The 20,421-nt window shown below is 44.0% G+C and overlaps 1 protein-coding gene across 4 annotated transcripts in view; it reads left to right on the top strand.

Moving 5' to 3' along the window:
• The window catches only part of WNK1 (WNK lysine deficient protein kinase 1), a 1,347,111-nt gene that overhangs the window by 283,144 nt on the left and 1,043,546 nt on the right, over positions 1-20,421 (top strand). For all 4 annotated transcript variants that reach the window (XM_078673696.1, XM_078673699.1, XM_078673700.1 and 1 more), the window contains exon 3: positions 10,281-10,501. In XM_078673696.1, the coding sequence (XP_078529822.1) occupies positions 10,281-10,501 (221 nt within the window). The remainder of the gene's footprint in view (positions 1-10,280; positions 10,502-20,421) is intronic.

Genomic DNA, 20,421 nt, shown 5'->3' with positions numbered 1-20,421 from the left:
CTATAGCTTGCCTCTATAGTCTCTGGCATAATTCTGCGAAGTGCCTCACAATGCCACATGATTTACGACCTGCACCTTTACAGGGCGACCATGACCAACTACATTGCTGGTGTGATAGCCAAACCGGAAACCTGTATTTCTGTTTAAACTGGGAATTTTTGCATTCGTGTTAACACCTCTGGGCCGTGGTGGTCAGTTGATGAATTGTTTTTTCTTCCTTTGCTCCTTCATTCACATTGCCCTTTGAGTCCTGGTCCCTGGCAGATGACTTGGACATGTATATGCTTTTAGCATTCTTTTTATAGGTTCGCTTAGTGATGAATACTTCATAGACCATACACATTGTTGAGCCTTCTCTTTTCATTTGACTACTAACTGCGCTCTAATCAATTGTGTAGAAACTTTCAAATTCACAATCTGCTGTCAGTATGCATAAACCAGGTAGTACTTGGAATTCATTTACTACTTTCTGGTATAGAACACCTATGAAAAGCCTATACTGCATAACCACCTAAGAGAATTAAGTCAAAATGAGTTTCCAAATGTTTTAATGCCGGTTTATATTTATCCTTCCAGATCTTTATCATGGAGAACGCCACTCCTCCATGAGAATACCTCAAAAGCTAAATTATACTCTGATAATCGCTTCTTGTCTAATCGACATGTACTTACACCTATTTATTCAAGACATTTAGTAAAAGCCAGGATATGCACTTCATTAGAGGTTCGCCAGGTGTTTGAAGGAATGGAGGAAGCACTTTTGCTCTTTGCATAATGAAATCTGTGGCTTTATAAAATAATAAAAAATCTCATTGGCATGTGTAGATACACTTGCTGTGCATTCTACTGCCATGTAGTGTTGGGATCGGATGTGTGCAACTTTTTTTCTTAGAAATGAGATGTGGTGACTCCACCTATTTCTAGTAATGTGCGCAGGCATCCGCTCCATAGTGAGATTGTTTTTTTACGCTGTCTATTTCAGATATGTTAGGACTGAACTCTAGATTGATGCCTCCTGGTTTTCTCACAGTGTCTTCTTTTTGTCTTGAAGCGTTGTGCACCCTCGTTCAGTTCCAGGACCAAGACCTCTCTCCTTGTCCCATTCGGAGCTTGGCCCCTCCTTTACCTTTGTGCAGTTCAAGACCCTAGAATGTTCTATCCGTGATGGAAAGGACGCCATTTCGCGACTTCCCAAAGTGTTGCATCAAGTATCTATGGACAGACCATCAGGTGTGTAACCTTTGTCCACAGAGCAAGGCAAGACCTCCTGTGTATGCCTTCTGTAATCTGAAGACCTTGCGCTATGGTCTAGCTTGATGCCTCGCATCTGTCTCCATGTACGATCAACAGAGCGACTACAATCTGGATCTCTTTGGCGACCAGACCGAGAAAGCCAAGCCACAGCCGGAGACTTCCACCACAGAGGGTCAGTTCTTAGCGTTTAAAGAGCGCTCCGGCTCTGAAGCAGAAGTGGATTAGCCTCCGTGCCTCCCCAATGTAATCTATCAAAGACTGGCTGTGAGTACCCTAAACCCCCCGCATCCCTGACATCGAACTAAGACTGAGCATTGCCTTCGAGGACGCCAAGCTTCGAGCCCAATAGCTAGTGAGTAGGCTTCTGCTCCACCAATGGCTGAAGGCCGTGGTCAGCATTAACACCAAACTTCAGAACTGGCACCTACACAGCTGGTAGTGCTCCAACACTGGAGCACTACCAAAGCCACGCCACTGACTCCGACCGGCCTTTCGGCGCCAGCTTCAGAAACATTCTTATGCCATGTGCCAAAGTTAGGCCTGGTAGAAAATGTCAATTTACATGAAAACAATTCTTTCCTAAAGTTTCCTTCTCCTTATCACATCGACTTTTGACACACATTTGCATTTGTGACACTTGGGTTAGTTTCTAAGAAACACCGACCTTGCTGATGCAAAGAATTTCGTGAGAACAATATCACGCTGCCTCGCCATTATGTGCAAGGCCTTCATGTGCGTGGTATTGATGTGTTTTTATATCAATATGGCGACAGCTACCTGTGGAATACCGACAATGGCAGCCCGATCACAATCTTTGCCTGAGGCAAAGATGCCGTCTTCTATATATATCATTATGTTTCCACATGCAATCGGAGGAGACCCTTCTGTTGACATTTGAGGGGTCCCTGCATTTTGATGCTTTCGCCTAGCAGTTGATTGACATCTCCTTGAGGGGTGTCCAGTTTGTGACCAAGACAGGGGTCTTACACTCTTACCCACGAGGTAAAGCGATTAGATTATCCAGAAGGGGGTTTCTTGGCACACCATGCATTCATACCCTAGACATGTAGGTTAGAACTGCATTGGAGGAGTATGCTAAAATGCTTTAAATACTGTATTTGTATGTATATATAGGTTGTCTCAACAAGATGGTGGGACTCTTCTTTTATTCCACTGTTTTGACACTCTCAAATTTTGTCTGCTTCGGTCTATTAATTATTGCAACACATATTTTCTATACAAGAATCACTATGGTTAAACAAATATTGAAAAACATCCCTTCGTGTATTGTTTGTATATTTCTCTGAGCAAAAGAGAACACAGGTGACTGAGCGACAAGGTCTAGATCTGTCGCCACAGTTCATGAGGGAACGGGGTTATCATGTTCAGTAATTGCCAGAGCTGTGTGCTCTCCTTCTAAGTTTAGGGGAAGGTGGGGGTGACGGTGGCACTGTGAGCTAGCTGGCCCAAGGGGCAACACATCCTACTGAGGTGCATGGAATCAGTCAGGCACCATCCTAAATCTGTCTTCCGCAAACGAGCTGTTCCTACTGATTAGTGGGAATTGCATGGTACTTAAAGCCTTAATACACAAATCTGGGCAAATGTGCTATTACTGTTGTACATCCCCTCATGTACAATATGTTCTTCCTTGATTTAGTATCGGTGCTCATACAATGTTAGACATCTGTTGCCATGATGTCAGTAGACAGGGTACCACAGCAACTATGGCATCCCCTCCTCAATTCAATTGAACATAAAATCATATTGTAGCACTAATGCCTGTGTTGAGACGTATAGTGTTATCACCAACATAGCCTTTTTTGACAACAATCAACATACATTAGTCCTTAACACCACAGATAGGGTGCGGTGTCTTCTTTATTCCTGACTGGGGTAGCACAATTATTTGCTAATTGTCCAACAGATGCCACAGTCCTAGCAGGTAAAAAAATACCAATTCTAATGTTTGTAGAAGACACGCTTGTTATTTCTAAAACACTGAGTGAATTTTAGCAAGCACTTTATCGATTTGAAGAACTTTGTTGTGTGCCAGGGCAAGTGATCAATGCGAGCAAAACCACATTTATGATTTTAAATCCACATCCAGTAATAAAGGGTGATGTGGCTAATTGACGAGCCACATGAACAGACAGAATCTTTTAACTATCTAGGAGTTACCTTAGCTAAGAAACTGAATTGGAAGCCCCAGATCGAAACCATCGCCTTAAAACAGTCAACAGGCAGGATCCTTGGTGAAAGAACATAAAACTTCTCTAACAAAGCCAATTAGCCCTGCCATGGAGATTTATGACATCAGTCGTGGATTCAGTATTATATGGCTCTGAACATTGGGGTTTCGAAAATTTGACCCCACTCGTCTTAGCTGAAAATACGTTTTTACGATGCATTACAAATGTTCCACAGAGTACCCCACTCAAGCCTTTGCTTTATGATCTAACTTGCAATTCCTTGGATGAGGCAGCTAGATATCGCCTAGTAGCATATCGGTGCAGACTGTGGACCACCCCAGAGTTAATACACTATGCTGTCTTGGCGGCTGACACTGTACATAAGATAAACTGTCTGCAAAAAGTGAAAAGTACGTTGATAGCAATGGGCTTGAGGCATTTATGAGAGGATTCCATGGGTGAATGGTTCCCCACAAAAAGGGAAATGAAAGAGCAATACTGGTCTATGATTATGACCGATAATGTATGATCAACTGAGAGCACATCATTGACAGGGAGATTTTTTTAGTTTAAAATCTGGCCCCTTGTTTAAGCCGTTTTGGGATTTCATAGCTAAGCCCTTAGATAGCGGATTATACTTTCAAGTTTGGGTTGGCACCCTCCCATTAAAATCGCTCATATGTAAATGGTCCAACAGTGACTATAGTAAATGCCAGGTATGTGTAGATCAAAAGGAAACTTACTCCCATGTTCTTTTTGTTTGTCCGGCCTATGAGGCCCCATGGAAAAAATGGTTGAGGCTGTCCTGTAAAAACCTGGGTACTAGAAGCAGCTACATTGTGTTGAGAATATTGTGTTCAAATTCATCGGAGCAGCGTGCAATATCTGGTGCTAAATTCCTGGGATGGATGTGGGTAATACGTTCTAAGATGCAAATCCCGTTTGAGGATATTTTACATAGCAGTCATTTAATCACACATGATGCAGACTAGGTAACCGGTGTGAGAAGTTGGCCTGGCATATGCTGTCCACTATTCTAGTGGGCACCTAGCACCAGTCCAAATTACCCTTATTGATGGTAGGTTTAAGACAACCTTTATAGAAAATTATCCTAGTGGTAGCTGTGGAGAGCAGCATTCAGGCTATTATAAATAAATTAAATAAGTCTTGAAGGAATGTAAAGCAGCTTGTTTTACCAGTCGATAATCTTGTGAATGACCAAATGAAAGGAGAACCACACCAGGTGTGTATGTATATATGTATATATGTGTATATATATATATATATATATATATATATATATATATATATATATATATATATATATATATATATATATTTATTCTTAACACAGCCCTCTACTCTCTGAGGTTAGAGGCAAAAGTACATTCAGTAAACTTAATTAGCACACAGTAAATTAGCACAATATACGTTGAGCCCTAGGGGTGTACCAAACTTTATATTAAGAAAGTGGTATAAGAACCATGACTGACCTAGAGACAAGGCCTAGAGCCTGTGGAACCGCTGGATCCACAAGGAACCACCCAAGGTAGTGATACAGGAGACCCACGGGGGACGCATGCAGTGTCTAAACACAGCCGCGAACCACCATTAACTTCTATGGGGAAAGTCGCGGTTGGAATTTTAAAGATTAAGGACATTTAAAAGAGGACTTGGAGCAAACCCCTGTAGAACTAGGAGGTTCTAGAGTCAATACCCACGGGAGCACCGTACTACTAGAGTTATCTCACCCAGGGAAGCCGGATGCATAGGTGTATTTTCGTGTCGGGTTTCGTCGTCTTTTCAATTGCGATCTGCTGCAAAGTGCTGCTGGCGTCCAAGTGGAAAGTGTCCGGGTGGGTCCAAGCCTGGATCAAGGATGAGAAGAACCTGAAAGCAGAGGCGACAGAGTCTGGGTCACTTGCCAGTGACCAGGAAGGCGATGAGCGGATGCCCACCAATGTCGGGTGAAGAAGGTGCAGCCTGACTCTTCATCCACGAGGACCAGAACGCGTTTACGACAACCAGGTGCTGGATTCGAGCTGTCCCACGAAAGATGTCGAGTGCTGCGGTGTCGGTTTCCGGATTGGACCCAACAAGCCTTGGCAACAGCAACCCACGCAGGAAGTAGAAATCTGCTACGGTGCAGACCAGCAAGGTCTGAGGGCTTCACCACGAGGTGGAGAGTCAGGGCACGTCTGGAGCAAAAAGGGAAGCCCAAGGAAAAGTAGAGTACCTTCGAGGGGACTCACCAGTCGACAGACCAGGGATCGCGAAGGGGCCTCGAGCAGAAATGCCAGAAGCGGGCTCACGGAACACTCGTGGAGTGTAGGCCCACAATTTTTGGTGCAGATGGTGCTCGGGGCTTGGACTACAAGTAGCCCAATGCACAAGTAGCCCAATGCACAACTTCGGGAAAGCTCAGAAGTCGATGCACTAGCAAATGTGCACGGTGTCTAGGAGTTCCGGTCCCACGTGAGGGCTGCTGGTCTTAGCTTTGCTGGGATCTCGTGTCGGCCTCTGAGAAGTCTGGAAGTCTGTGTCCTGAATCACCAATACTTAGGGGTCCGGCGGGAGCCTCGGGAATGCAGACCGGCAAGATGCTTCTTTGGTGCCTGCTTGAGCAGGGAAGTCACTCCTTGACCCCAAGGGAGATTCTTCAGTCCTCTAGTTGTTAGTAGTGTGTTGAAGTTCCAGGATTCAGCTTCAGAGTTTCGTCCAGGTGTAATCTAAAGTCCTGTTGACAGGGGTCCCTTACTTATACTAAAGAAAGGGGCTGAACAGACTCTGGGGACACACCTTTCGCAGGGTCTGAGGAGAGGGGTGGTTACCCCCCTTTCCCTTTGTCCAGTTTTGTGCTAGAGCAGGGGCTGAGTGCCCCTGCAACCGGTTTGAACAGGGGTATACACAGGGACACCAAGTGTGCCCCCAGCACTGTCTGAAAATCATTTTCTGAGTGCACCCACCCAACCCCAATACACTAAAGCCTGTCTGGGAGGTGTTTACACCTCCCTGTGACAGGAAACCTATTGTCCAGGCCTCCCCTGCCGGAATATCGTCCAGCAGCAGGAAGTCAGACTTGTGTCTGTGGCATCCATTTTGTGATGCTAGATCTTGTTTAAACTATTACCGGGCAGACCAATGTGTACATGTCTTCTGCCTCTAGAAGGGTGGAATTCTACCCCCTCCGTGAGGACTGGGGGAGGGCAGGAGGGGTAGGATTCCAAAATGTTTGACACCAAACACAACATATTTCATTACAGCCATTCCGAAGTTAGCATTTACAGTGAGGTTATAATGCACTTAAGAGTATATTGTCTGGCTGCATCACAGAACAGCTTCGGAGAATAGATTTCAAAAGCTGCAGGGGGGTCCTGCTCATGCATGGGCAACCTCTCACACAAAACCAAGCACTCTGCTTTCAGGATTGATATGGCCTGCCTTAGGAGTGACTGATAGGTTTATATGTGTCAGTGATTAAAGGTAGATATATGTAACCTCTATCTTAGTAAGGGGTGCATGCACCGCCATACCCAGGCTGCAGCAGCAGTCCTGTGGTGCCATTTTGGAAGGCTTCCCAGGGATGGCATAATGCATGCTGCAGCCCCTTGTCGGCCTCTGAGGTACCTATGCCTTTACTACCTAGGGTACCATATACTAGGGACTCACAAGGGGACCTCAGTAACCAATCTGGAGTGTACCTAAAGTACATGCAATCAGCTTAGAGAGGAAGCAGCTATGTCGGGGTCCTTATTAGCAGGGCCCCAGCCAGACTAAAGTCGAGAAACCATGAAACACCAGCAAAAAGTGGGGGTAACCATAGTAAGCAGATCCTACTCTCCTACAACCGGGTTATCAAACTAATCTATTATGTCACATTTTAAATAATGATTTTTATAATTGTTATTTTTATGGATTTGATTATATAACTCTTTCTAGAGTATGTTTGGTTGAACCAAAGCTTAATTTTACATAGCACTTTTACTGCCAATATGCACAAAGAGGAAGATAGGGGATGTAACACATAGGCATAAGTTAGTCCTAGCGCCAAAAAGCTAACAAAGTAGCACCCGGAATGTTATGTTCGAGGCATATGAGCTGCTTGATTTTTTTTTTTTAAATCTACCTTGATATTAAGATGTTTTTATGCTGCTGTACTTTTATGATCCTGCTGATTGGAATTAAGTTGGTATGATGATGATGATTAGTCTTTATTTTCCCTTCCTTTGGTAAGTAACAGGAGCATTGGTGGCAGTTACTTTTGATTATTTTCACGTTTATTACACCAAATGCAGATGACACGGCTGACACTTGTTTCGTCCAAAACACGACTTTCTCAAGTCTAATCCAGATACCACTATGCAGCCGTAGGAACAAGGAATACAAGAATGTGTCCCATTACACCGGCAGGTGCAGATTAATTACAAATCTGCTATAGTTAAACATGTGCTTTAGTTCTATGAAGTGCTTGAAGATATATTAATTACTCCTCGACAATCCTCAGTTATATAGGATGCCCTTGCCAATCCTTAAAGCCTCAAGCCCGTCGTGAATCTAAATACTTGGCCTTGTCACTTGTACCAAATGTACTTAATCAGTCCCGTCCATACGTTCACAGGGATTCTGCACAAATATGTCAAACCCTTGCATGAACCACAAGTCAAAGGCCTCAATCTTGGATCTTAGGTTCAGTACATGTATTAGACCTTGATAAGTCTCCCTGCATGTGTCTTACCCGGCAAACCCCTTGAAGCCATTGTTGGAGTCAAGGTTTTCGGAGATGAAATCGACCTCATGTCTGGTATACCAAAGCCCATCTTTGGTGCAGATATTCTCAGCACGCTAAGCACCATCCTCTTCTGAATCTCAAGATCAGCCTATTTTCCAATGCCTACAGGATGAGCTCGACGCTAGGCAGTAGCAGATCCTGAGCCTCGCTCTGCCTTCCTCAGAGGCTAAAGACTCTGCTCCTCCTAAGAGGAAGCTGACTTTTAAGGAGTCCTTCAACCCGTCGGTGGAGCTGGTGCCTAAGATCCCACAGCACCTTGATAGAGGCACAATTTCACCTCCTCCTCTTCCTCACCTACCTCCACCTCCCCTTTCCCCTACTCCTCCTCTGCCACCTTTTTCACCTTCCCCATATCCCCTGTTAACCATCACCACTTCCCGACTCTCTCACTCTCTAAAGGGGTCACCATATTCTTAGTTTGGAGGAGACAGTCCAGTATCTTCTCAGGATCCTTATGACACACCTTTAGACTCATACTCTTGGGGTACCCTGTGGGACAATTATGATGTTGATCTACCACCAGACAGACAGTGGACAAAAAGCATACAAAGCAAAGCATTGGTAACGAGCCCTATTCTCATCGCCCAGAATAAAATAACTGAACATGATGAGAGTTGCATATTAGCTCTGATCAAAATCCAGCATTGGTTGAAGAGGTCTCTACTGCTTTTGCTCTTCAATATCTCAACTTGAAGCCTGAGAAGAAATAAGTCGAGTTCATGTAAGAACAGAAGAGTAAAACCACCAGCTGCCCAGGCTTCCTAGATTCCACAAAATGTTCTGAAAGAGGTGCTGCAGGAAATGGAAGAGACAAATCTCCACTTATGCATCTGCATATTTTAAAAGAGTGCAATACCATTATCTGGTTTTGCAATGGAAGACTATTACCCCCCAAAAAATAATCAATATGACAAATAAAAGAAAGTGGATGTTTTCCACTGAATTTGTAAGAACTTCCAGCAACCCCTCCCCCCAATAATTTTATTTCCCCATGAACCACCCACAAAACTCAATAAAAGAGCTTGTGTGTATTTCTGTATTAATTTCTTTATTCTTCAAGGCCATCCATTTTGGCTTGGACGGATGGCCTGGCTAAATACGAAGCCCCACAGCCAACCCTTACCACACAGGACCAAATACTGTAGGAAATGGGGGTTTACTGCTTCTAGTGGGTAGGGTGCAGGGCCTGTCCATAGGTATTTTATATTAGGGATTGGCTGTCTGTGGTGGGTTAGCTTCAGGCAATTCAGTCACCCCACCGGTTACTTAAGGCTGTTCTCAGGGATGGGTAGCTGCCTGTTGGGATTGGGTTCAGGTCCCGGCAGAAGGCCTGTGCAGGGAAGAGAGGCTGCTTGCAGTAGGTTGGGCGCTTAGTAAGCCAAAGGCTACTGGGGTGATTTTCGATTTCTAGGAGAAGCCATTTAGTGGACTGACTGGTGTAATAATGATTAAGAAATCAGTTATTTATAAGAAGAGATGAGTTTGAGTGAACGGGCACTGAAGTCGAATTTACAATGATGTTTTGATCCCAAAGAAACATTTTAATGAAAAACATTTTAATCAAGTTTTGCTTAATTGTCATGAGCTTATGTTGGGATTTTATATAACTTTACTAATGCAGAGGAAATATCGGACACTGTTTAAAAAAAAAAAAAATATATATATATATATCTATTGTTTCTTTTTATGGTGTCTGTGACATTTACATTTGAGTTAGTTTGAGATTTTGTGAACTGTCTTCAACTAGGCTTGCTGACAGCAGAAACGTGTTGTCTGTTTCATGTCTGTACACAATAAATGATTACTCTTAAAACCTCTCTTGGAGTGGACACTGTTCTCTGGACAAAATGGCCTACTGTAAATAAAAGAGGCTTGCTGCCACAAGGCTCACCCATTCCCTTTCACGCAGCATCAGTCCTGTATTGTTAATGCTGTTAAATTGTTATTGGTAAAAGAATCTCACCGGACATCAAAGTGAATTAAATATATTGTGTTCTACGTTAAGTGCAAGAAAAACCCCAACAATGCTTGTTTTTCTCCTTCAGATACCTGAAAAGGTTCAAGGTAATGAAGATCAAAGTACTACGTAGTTGGTGTCGTCAAATCTTGAAGGGTTTGCAGTTTTTGCACACCCGCACCCCACCAATCATTCACAGGGACCTTAAGTGTGATAATATCTTCATCACTGGGCCAACTGGATCCGTCAAAATTGGTGACCTGGGTTTGGCCACCCTGAAGCGGGCATCATTTGCTAAGAGTGTGATAGGTAAGATGACTGTCAGTGCCATTCTTGTTATTTTGAGATTTGTGTGTAGAGGTCTTACATTTCTTTTGCCACTGTCACACTAGTTCATTCAAATGTTCATTCAGATGGTCTTGCTGTTATGTCTTTGTTATATGAATTGCTGCAGAGTAAAATATATAGTGTTACAGTTCTTGGTACGATTTCCAAATAGTTAGGCACATTGCCAGGACTGTGACACTTTTCTTTTAGCTTAACAGTGCAGAATGTCATCGAGCGACACTCATTGGTCCACAGCACACAAATATGCATTGGAGCATAAGCCCCTCCGCCTTGTTTCAATTTTCTACCAATACTTGGAACCTTGAACACTAATCCCTAAAGTTTCTTTGACAGCTAAGAGAATTACTGCTCCGCCTACTTCGGTGCTGCTAACATCTGGGTTCACATGAGGACCCAGAAGTGTAACAAGCTTTGGCAACGCCAATGGATCTTGGAACATGCGAAGTGACTGGACCAGGCTCTTGCTTGCTCACATACCTTTGAGGAAGAATTGAAAGGGTATAACATAGATTGAAAGTGAAAATATTATTTTGTGTTTTCAAAGTGTTTTTCTAAACACAAAGCAACACAGTGCCAAGGGCAGAAAAGCAGTGAAGAAACACGCCACAAGGAGATCCGTGTGAGAGCAAAGGAGCTAGCACTGAGAGATTGGGGAAGAAAAGGAGAACTATACTCATGGGCTTAAATTGAATGGGGAAGGAGATACGTTGGTAAAGGATAAACTAAAATTAAGTGAAGGGAAAATTACAGAGAAGTGGGGTTCAGATATGAAAAAATAAATGCAAATACAGTGGCAGTTTACCTTTCAAAAAACAATAGGAGGCAGTTGGCGGGAAGCAACATATTTAGATAAAACTGAAATGTGCGAGCAAGTGAGCTGCGAAAGAGCTAGGATTGGGACATAAGAGGGCAAGTGAAAGGTACAGATGAGCGGGATCATGAATGAAAAAGTTGTTTACCAAAATACAGAGGAGGTTCGTTCGCATATCAAAAAGAATTGAGAGCAGTGAGTGGGAAGCAATGTATTCAAATAAGCAGGGATGTGCAGGCGAGTATAAGTTTGGAAGACCAGTGACTGGTGCCAAATGAAAGGTTAATAAAATAACAATAGTAATGTGGGTGGGGAACCAAAAAAGAGCAGTCAGTGGAAAGCAGTTTATTAAAACTGATGTGTGGGCAAAGAAAAAGGTATAACCGGAAAGTGCCGTAGATTGAAACTTATGGAGGAACAGGGAGTTAAATGAAAATACTGAGGAAGTTTGCTTGGGGTAAAAGTAACTGGGTGCAGTACATTGGAAAAACAAATTCTTTTAATTAACTAAGAGGTAATGTGCAGACAAGTGAAAGTTACAGCAAGCAGGGGTAGAGACGAAAGACAACCACATGCTTTTTCATCGTAGGTTTCTTTCCAACCACTGAAAATTGGAATATGCAGATGAATAAAAGTATCCAGGAAGGAGAGGGGAAGCTTAAAAGAATATATATTGGACTGGAACGCCGTGCTCCAAAACGAGAAGCATGTAGCAAGTTGTACCTAAAACATTGAAATGAAATTGTGGCTTAAAAATGGAAAACAGGAACGAGTCAAGCGGTTATGGAAATTGTATTAAAAGTGTGTTCTGAAAGGAAGAAGCAGGTCAAAAACTGTTTAAAGGGGCGGGGGTTTCCATGGGATTATCACAGTACCAGCCAGTCAGATTTACCTAACCTTTTCTGAGCATTAACCCCTACATACCCAGCCCCTCCTGAGTTACCGAGATAGCTGGATGCTGCGGCAAGGGTAACGCTGGCGCGTATAACGGGAGTTTGTGAGCCAATTTCCCCAACCTCTGCCATGCCAGATTTGTCGTGCGGATGCTATTTATTTCCTGTTTCAATACATGTGCTCGGGGTGCGTCAAAATATATCGAGGTGGTATTGGGTGGGCGTCTCATCCTCGACCGCCTTATGTGAGAGGTATCTGATTGGATGGTACAAAAAATTTGCTTATTGCGCCTGAGCACAAATGTAACTGAGCAAGAAAGTAAGAGACCTTAAAACAGCCTGCAGAGTATGGAAGTGTCAGCGCACGCAGTTCAATGCAGGCTTGCTAACCAGCCCAGGTAAGGCGAATTACACTGGATGTCAGTCTTTGGAATACTGCTTTTGGTGGGGTTATTGGAATTTTATAAAATAAATATAGATATTGTGGTAGTATGACCATTTTTACTACAGCTGTTCTGTCTGGCAGGGACAGCAGGAGGTGTATCCACCTGTCTACTTTGTTTTCCAGCTTACTTATGGCAGTGTTATAGTTAGTTCGTATGACCACTACTGGATCTCTGTGATACCAGATGCCTAGGTATCGGACAGGGTCTGATTTCCCACTGGAGTGGCAAGTCTGCTTGATGCGGTGCTGTGATTTCCGTCAGGCTGGTGATGGTGGATTTACGCCAGTTTATTTGGAGTCCCGACTGCCTACCAAATTTAATGTATTCCCGTAGTAAGTGGTATAAGTTATCTTGTGGTTCTCGGGCATAAAGCAACATATCATCAGCATATAGGGAGATATTTATAGGACGTTGCAAAAAGCGCAATGCTGCATGTTGGTGATGCTGCCTAATTTTGCCTGTCAGCCAAGTTGGAACGCTTGTTCAGGAAAGCATTAAAACATGGTTATTTGACCTGTCTTAAGCCCACTTAATCACTTGGTCATGCCGCTGCTGCCGCTGTCAGCGCCCGGACACCTTCGTCGGAGGTAGCCGTGCGCTCTATAAGCTGCATTAATTATAGTAATAATAATAATTATCTGATAACCAAGCTAAGAATGTCCTCAAGGTATGCTAATATTTTAGGCTGCCTAGCTGTGTTGCATGTGGCATATAGTTCCCCATATGTGGACATGAAGGCTTGCAATATACCTTGAATATCATATTTTAGGTTACCGTGTGAATTTTTAACTTTAATTACCGCTTGTGGTGTGCGTTCATGACAGATTTTATATGCTAGCACACGTCCTCATGTGCCACTCTCCCTGTACGTTCTTGCTATTGGTCTCTTTTCTGCAAAATTCTAGTATTCAGTTAGTTTCACGGATAGTGCCCAATAAAGCAGTGTTGTGGGTGCGTTCGTATTTCCGCTCTAGGTGCTGGAGTTTGTTTTCACATTTCGTGATTTGGTTACGAATGTCTTGTAGAATACCCGCAGTGGTATTGATACATGCTCTCCGTATAGTGGCTTTGAATGCTTCACACTAAGCTAGCATCGTCTACAGATTTTTGATTGAATTGGAAATATTCCTCTATGGCGTGTTGAATGGCAACTCTATACGATTCATCCAATAACGCTTTGGCATTAAACCGCCATATATATGGTGGCGGAATATAGTTGGGCAGGTCAATGGAAAGCAATACTGGGTTATGATCCGATAGAGACTTTGGCAAATGGCGTATTTCGCCTATCCAAGTACTTGCTACTGTGGTTGTGAGCCAATAATCTATATGCAACCAACTATTATGTATGGTGGCACTATGTGTGGCTTGCATAGCAAAGGGATTTCTTAGTCTCCACACATCTACTAAATTTTATTCCGCCATACCCTCATGAAGCATTCTTATGGCCTGGTTCTTTAGTGGTACCAGCTCTATCATGGTCATCATTTAATGCCAGGTTAAAGTCCCCTCCCTATAATGTTTCCATCACGGGTAACTCTCATAACTGTTGCCGTATATGAGCAAAAAAATCAGGGTCATCTATGTTGGGACCATAAACATTCACTAATCGCAAATGGTGACCTCTAAGCTGACCAGATACAATGATATAGCGGCCCACATCATCTGTCTGTGCGTGAGTTACAGTAAAGTTTACTCTTTTTTTCACTAGGATCACTACTCCCCTGGAATAGGAGGAATATGACGATGTGAAAATAGCTTCAGCCCATCTGTGTCCTAAGAGATGATTTTTGGCATTCGTTAGATGAGTTTCTTGCAGAAGGGCAATATCTATGCTGTCTGTCAAAATATGCAAATATATGGCGTATTTTTTGGGGGTTGCACAACCCTCTGACGTTCCAGGTAATCAACCTGAGTTGTGTCGGCAACACCTTACGGCTCATTCTGATGGGTAAGAAATATCATATTGTGTGGGTGTGCTCCCTGGTTGTGTACATGCACGAGATCACCTAGAAAAGCACGGTGTATTAGTATCGTACTTTCAACAACCCAGTTGGCTGCCTTGTGTTGCGTTGTGTGATTGCCTGATAAACAAACTAACAATACTCCAATCCTCCCACCACTTTAGCATCCCAATTATGCCAAAGACCTACCCAGAAGAACAAAATGAACATCATATCAACTGTTACGGGGAGCACCCAAGGGGCGGGCGCTAAGTGCTCACAGTAGCATCCGCATAGTTAGATATGGTCGGGAGTGACATATATAACATATATAGTACCAGAAATTACATACAATCGTTGTAGCAGAGTAAGTCACATTTAGAGATTTGCTACTACAAGTGTGGAGGCAGTGCCCTACAAAATATAAAACTTATAACTTTACGCTCCACAGAATGGGGCACCAGGTTACCTGCAAATGACAATGGGAAAAGTAGCATAGGTACAATCAATAGATGGCAACTTGCTAGATTATATTTGTCCTGATCATTACCAACTGCGCATGATGTGCGGAAAGTAGTGACAGAAGACCCACTTAGACAAACGCTATGATGCAGGCAATGCAATGGAAGATTGAAACCCAATAGTTACATTACCAGGGATTCATGCCACATCAATCCAAGTATGACGCTGCTGTGGCCCTATCTAGCGTTTTATGTTTTTAGTAATCGTTTTAATGAAGTCTTGTGTGGCTTTAGGTGTGGTCAGTATTTTAGTGCGTCCTCCGTGAGACACGCGTTGCTGGATAGAGCATGGCGTATTCCACTCCCATGTCACGCAGCTTCTTCTTCATGGGTGCGAATTCCTTGCGAGCTGCCTGTACGGGCATCGTAAAATCAGGGTAGAATGACACCGTATTGCCTTTATAGTTGATTTGTTGCTTTTCTCGAGCCAAATGCAAGATCGTGTCCCTGTAATTAAGGATCAGGGCAATAATAGGTCTTGGTGGGGCTCCTGCAATCAGTTTGTGAATTAGAGTTCTATGCGCCCGTTCAACAATAAAAATGGGGGGAGAATGCCTCCACTCCAAAGACCTCACGCACAGTGTCTTCCACAAATGTCTCCATTTGGGCAGTGTTTGCGCTTTCTGGAATTCCTGCGATGCGAACGTTGTTGCGTCGAGATCTTGCCTCCAGATCTTCGTTTTTGTTCTTGATAACTACTAGTATTTTGTCTATCTCTAAGCATTTTCGAGTAGTGGAGGTGGATTAATCTTCGACTGCTGAGATGCGCAACTCTGCATCATGTAGCCGTTCGCCATGCTTATCGATTTTGGTTGCCATATCATCCACTCTTATTGTAAGGGTATCAATCTTGTTAGCTATGACCTGCAAACTCTGTTGGATAGCCTGTAAAGTGTCTTCCAGTTGGGACTTTTTGGCATGGTCTGCATCAAGTTCCGTGTCCGAGTGGTTCGACGTCTCTCTGGGTGTGCGACGGGTGTCAAAGGGGCACTTAGGCTGTTGTTTATCAGGTTTGCCCATAGTTAGCAGAGTGGAGAGTAGTAGTTGTAACACAAAGTATCAGCCAATGAAGAGATCCGCAGTGGCTGGCGTGGGGGTCAGTGATTGCGTCAATCGCATATGCTCCTCAGAGTGCGGTCGCGTACACTGCAGGGCTTGCTATGTTCAGTTACAGTCCTGGCACAGTTTTAGTGCCAATCAGTATAGTCTGCGCTCACAGCGCGAAGAGAAAATGGCGACTAGCAGTACAGCTGTACAGCCTACAGCAGATAGCACATGTGGGGGAGACACATCAAGACAAAATGGCTAATAATCTTTCACCAGCGTTGCATTTTATAAATAGCAGGCGGAGACATGCAGGAAATATCCTCTAGGTAAATCTCAGGAGTTGAGTCGCCGCTGCCTGGTGCCACGCTGCACTCACATTTGCCCAAGCGTGGGCAGGCAGTCCCGTACAACCCCCAGCACGACAATCTATGCCACCCCACTGTGTCCACCGCCCACGTGCCCCGAGGGAGTCCATTTAGGCGATGTGCAGTGAGCACGCAGGCCGGTGCAAGTTACTTAACGGTCCTGCGGGAGATCACGCGAAGCACACCACTACCCCCCCACCAAGGCAAGGTCTGTCAGCACAGAAGTATGGGCAAGCTGGAGGCGATACCGGACAGCAGCCCTGCAGTATGTTGGTGATCGGGGCATGATATTTCAGCACCGCTGTGTGACAGATTAGCAGGTACTCACGCCGGTGACAGTCACAGCGTGCTTCTGCCAGTCTGAGCATTAACGTAGGTCGCTGGCATTTTATGCAGCTCTGGCTGTCTGGCGGGCTCTTGCTTTAGCCCCAGATTGCAGCAGGAAGTGCGGGAGCGTGTGCCTCCAGGATAGCATGTACTAAGGGACCCAATTTAGTCAACTTGCAGGGAGTGCACGGGCTGTGGCATATTACTTAATGGTCTTGCGGAAGATCACACTGCGCCACATGAAGCACGCTACTAACCCTCGCCAAGTTACAGTCAGTCTGTACAGGGGTTTGGGCGAGCTGGAGGCAATGTCGTATAACCGCTCTTGCAATATGATAGCGATCTGGATGTGATATTTCAGCGACGCCTTGTGGCAAACTAGCAGATACTCGCACGCCGGTGACAGTCAGAGCGCGCTCCGGCCAGTCCGAGCAGCAACACAGGTCACCACTATTTTATGCCGCTCCTTATCTCCGGCAGGCTTCTGCTTTCACCTCGGATTTCAGCAGGAATTACTGGAGCGTGTGCCTCCAGGATATCATAATTGTGTAGCTGCCGTATTCTGCTGCGTTGTGACGAGTTACGGTCGTCAGGCGTCAGCCAAACCGCTAGTTTAATTAACCCCTTGCACGCTGATGACGAGCTGGGCTCGTCATGAGGTAGCCTCCTGCTACGCTGATGACGAGCCCAGCTCGTCACGTAACTTGCGGTTTCGCAAAAGTCAGCGTACGAGCGGAATTCCGCCCGCACGCATGCGGTTAAGGATAGTGGTCCCGACCAGCGGAGCGACACTACCGTGCAGCCATTGCTTTGCGCCCCCTCTAGCCTCCCCCCCCCCCCCCCAAAAGTGATCACTTGGATGAGAAACATTACATTTGCTAATAGCACCACATTATATACAGCACTTATAGATGACATTCTGTCCTTTCACAAGAAGCACATCTGTACACAAAGCAGATCTCGTCAGTGCCAGGTACTACTACAGAAATGTGTGCTCTGAGACCCATGTTGGCAAGAGCCTGGCAGCGCTGTTAACAATGTTTGAGAAAGAGAAACATGGCAAAAAACCACAAGCAATGATGCATCCAAAAGACTGGCAGCAAAAGCCAGACCAACTAGCTTTGCCATTGCTTGTTAATGAGGAAGTTTTACATCCATGAAAGGTGGCCAGATGAAACTAGAGCAATGCTGGGTGGGGAGGAGGGATAGACGGGGGTAGGGAGGGGGGTAGGATTGATGACGAAGCAGTGACGGAGGGCATGGGATAAAGTGAAACGTGGCTGGGACGTAGTCAAGGGCAAGCAAAACAGGTTGGAGAGAGAGCTGGAAAGAAATTCTACAAAAGAAAAAAACAACCTTCAGAAGTGATGTTGCAGCTGGCCAAAAAAAAAAAAAAAAAAAAATAGTACCTGAATCGCGTCCGGAGCAGTGGACGGGCACTGATTTCATTTAATCAATCTGTGCTTGCTCCATAGCAAGCGGTGGAAGTACGGTTTCGGCTACCATGACATTAGAGAAAAGTGATGTAGAAGCAGACAAATGGTAAGCATGGGCAGGCTCGAAGCTCTTTACTGTATATAAGTGTCTCGTAAGCGAGACACATGCCCTATCACCTGCACTCGCAGGATCATCCCTTAAAAAAATGCTTTGTGAGTAAAGTTCTAACTTTTAATGAAATTTGGTGTACTTTTGTTGAGCTGTTGTGTCTGTATCCGAGAGCAAACTTTCAAATGGGAATGCAAACTTTTCTAGCTTTTGTAACAAAGTTTCAATTTTATTAAGGCCGTGGAGACGAGGACTATGCTCGACTTTCTTCACTTTATTCTATACAGCAGCCTTCAAAAACATTAAAGAACTATCTTTTCCAGGAACTACAAGGAAATGAAGTAGAAAAAAAAGTCAACCAATCAAAGTCTCCATTGCCTTTTATAGTCTGTTGTCCTCTTTCTTTGTGTGACAGTTGCTAGTCTTCATTTGCACCTCATTGTTGTATGGTGGTCTCATTTTCTAGAATGATAAAACACAAACACCACTCATGTGTTTTCTGATTCACCTTTCTCTGATCTATACAAGTTATCAGCTTTCTTCATTGTCATCCTGTACACCAATCCATCCAGTATGTCATCCAGAGTTAATTGAAAATATTAAACAAAGTACATATACCATACAGTGATTGTTACCAGAACCATTGTCTCTCCAATATACAATCCCCTTTTTTCAGAGACAGGCGTACAATACCTTTGATCGTTGGGAAGAATAATTCTCACCTTTTGTTTTCTTAGTAGAATTGATACTTTCCGTTACAAAAGCTATGGAATTTTGCATTTTATATCTGCACTGGAGGTGATGACTATGCTCTTTGAAAGCCTGTTTACCACCAAGGATGCTATTTCTCAAGCACATTTAAAGTACTCCTTAAACATAGAGTTGAAGACCAAGCTGAAGTGTTTAGTATGTTTTCCAATCTTGCCCTCTGTGAAAAGGCTTTGGAAGCCATTGTCGGAATGTGGCTCTAAAGGTGATGTATGTATATTAGCCTCCTCTTCGCTATCTGGCTATAGTGGTGGAAGATACAACCTTTAAAGGCGTTCAAATGCGCAGCAGGAGATGCTGGTTACCTGCTGGATGGAACTCTTCAGTCCTAGTCTCATAAGCTTTAATACATCTGACCACACACAGTTTTGGCACATTATCAAAAGATTTCTAGAAATTTGGTAAGACACCCCATCTGGAGTAAATACTCTACATGTAATATCAAGAGCCCTAACACCGGACACTCTCCTACAGGATATTGGGCACAGTAGCATTGCCAGCTTACCTGATACCTACTTCAAAAAAAGGTATTAGTTGCTGGGTTCTGGAGGCAGACACAACTAAATTGCCCCCATCATTTAGCTTACAAAAGAATGTTTGTTCACAGGAGAACACTCTGCCAGGAGGCGGGCCACTGAAAAGGGGATCTGAATGTATTTACCAACCTGTAAAATGTGCCTTTTTAGGCCAGGGAGGATAAGCAATTCAATATGTGGATGTCGGAGCCCACAGGACAGGCTCCCCTCTGCAAACACCAACGCTTCCAAATTGTCCAGTCTGACCTGTTTAGCTTAACCATCCACCACATTATTGGCCTTTTCCTGCAGATAATCTGCCATAACTGAGATCTTGTTGTCTAGACAAAAGTGGCAGAAATCCTCCTCTAGGTCTGCTAGGGTCTTCGATTGTGATCCTCCCAGGTGGTTGATGTAGTCCATCTATAATAGGAAATGGGACATCCTGACCCGGGACAAGATGTGGAGGGGACAGATGAGTAATACTTTGTAGATTGGTCTGTGATGTTGATCTGCTGTAATTTTATATGATAGTATCAATTATGCTGCCTAAGTAATCCAATGTCATGTATGGATTTAAATCTATATGGTGTGGCTCAAATCTCTCTTGTTTAGGATGTAGGGAGATGGGACAAGTTACTGAACTCTAATGTTATTTTGTTCTTAAAATCAATAAACATTTTTAAAACTGGAAGAAAAG

The sequence above is a fragment of the Lissotriton helveticus genome, chromosome 1_1, assembly GCF_964261635.1.
Source record: "Lissotriton helveticus chromosome 1_1, aLisHel1.1, whole genome shotgun sequence".
Taxonomy (NCBI): Eukaryota; Metazoa; Chordata; class Amphibia; order Caudata; family Salamandridae; genus Lissotriton; species Lissotriton helveticus.
Note: the sequence above shows the minus strand (reverse complement) of the source record. Positions and strands in the feature narration are given on the sequence as shown.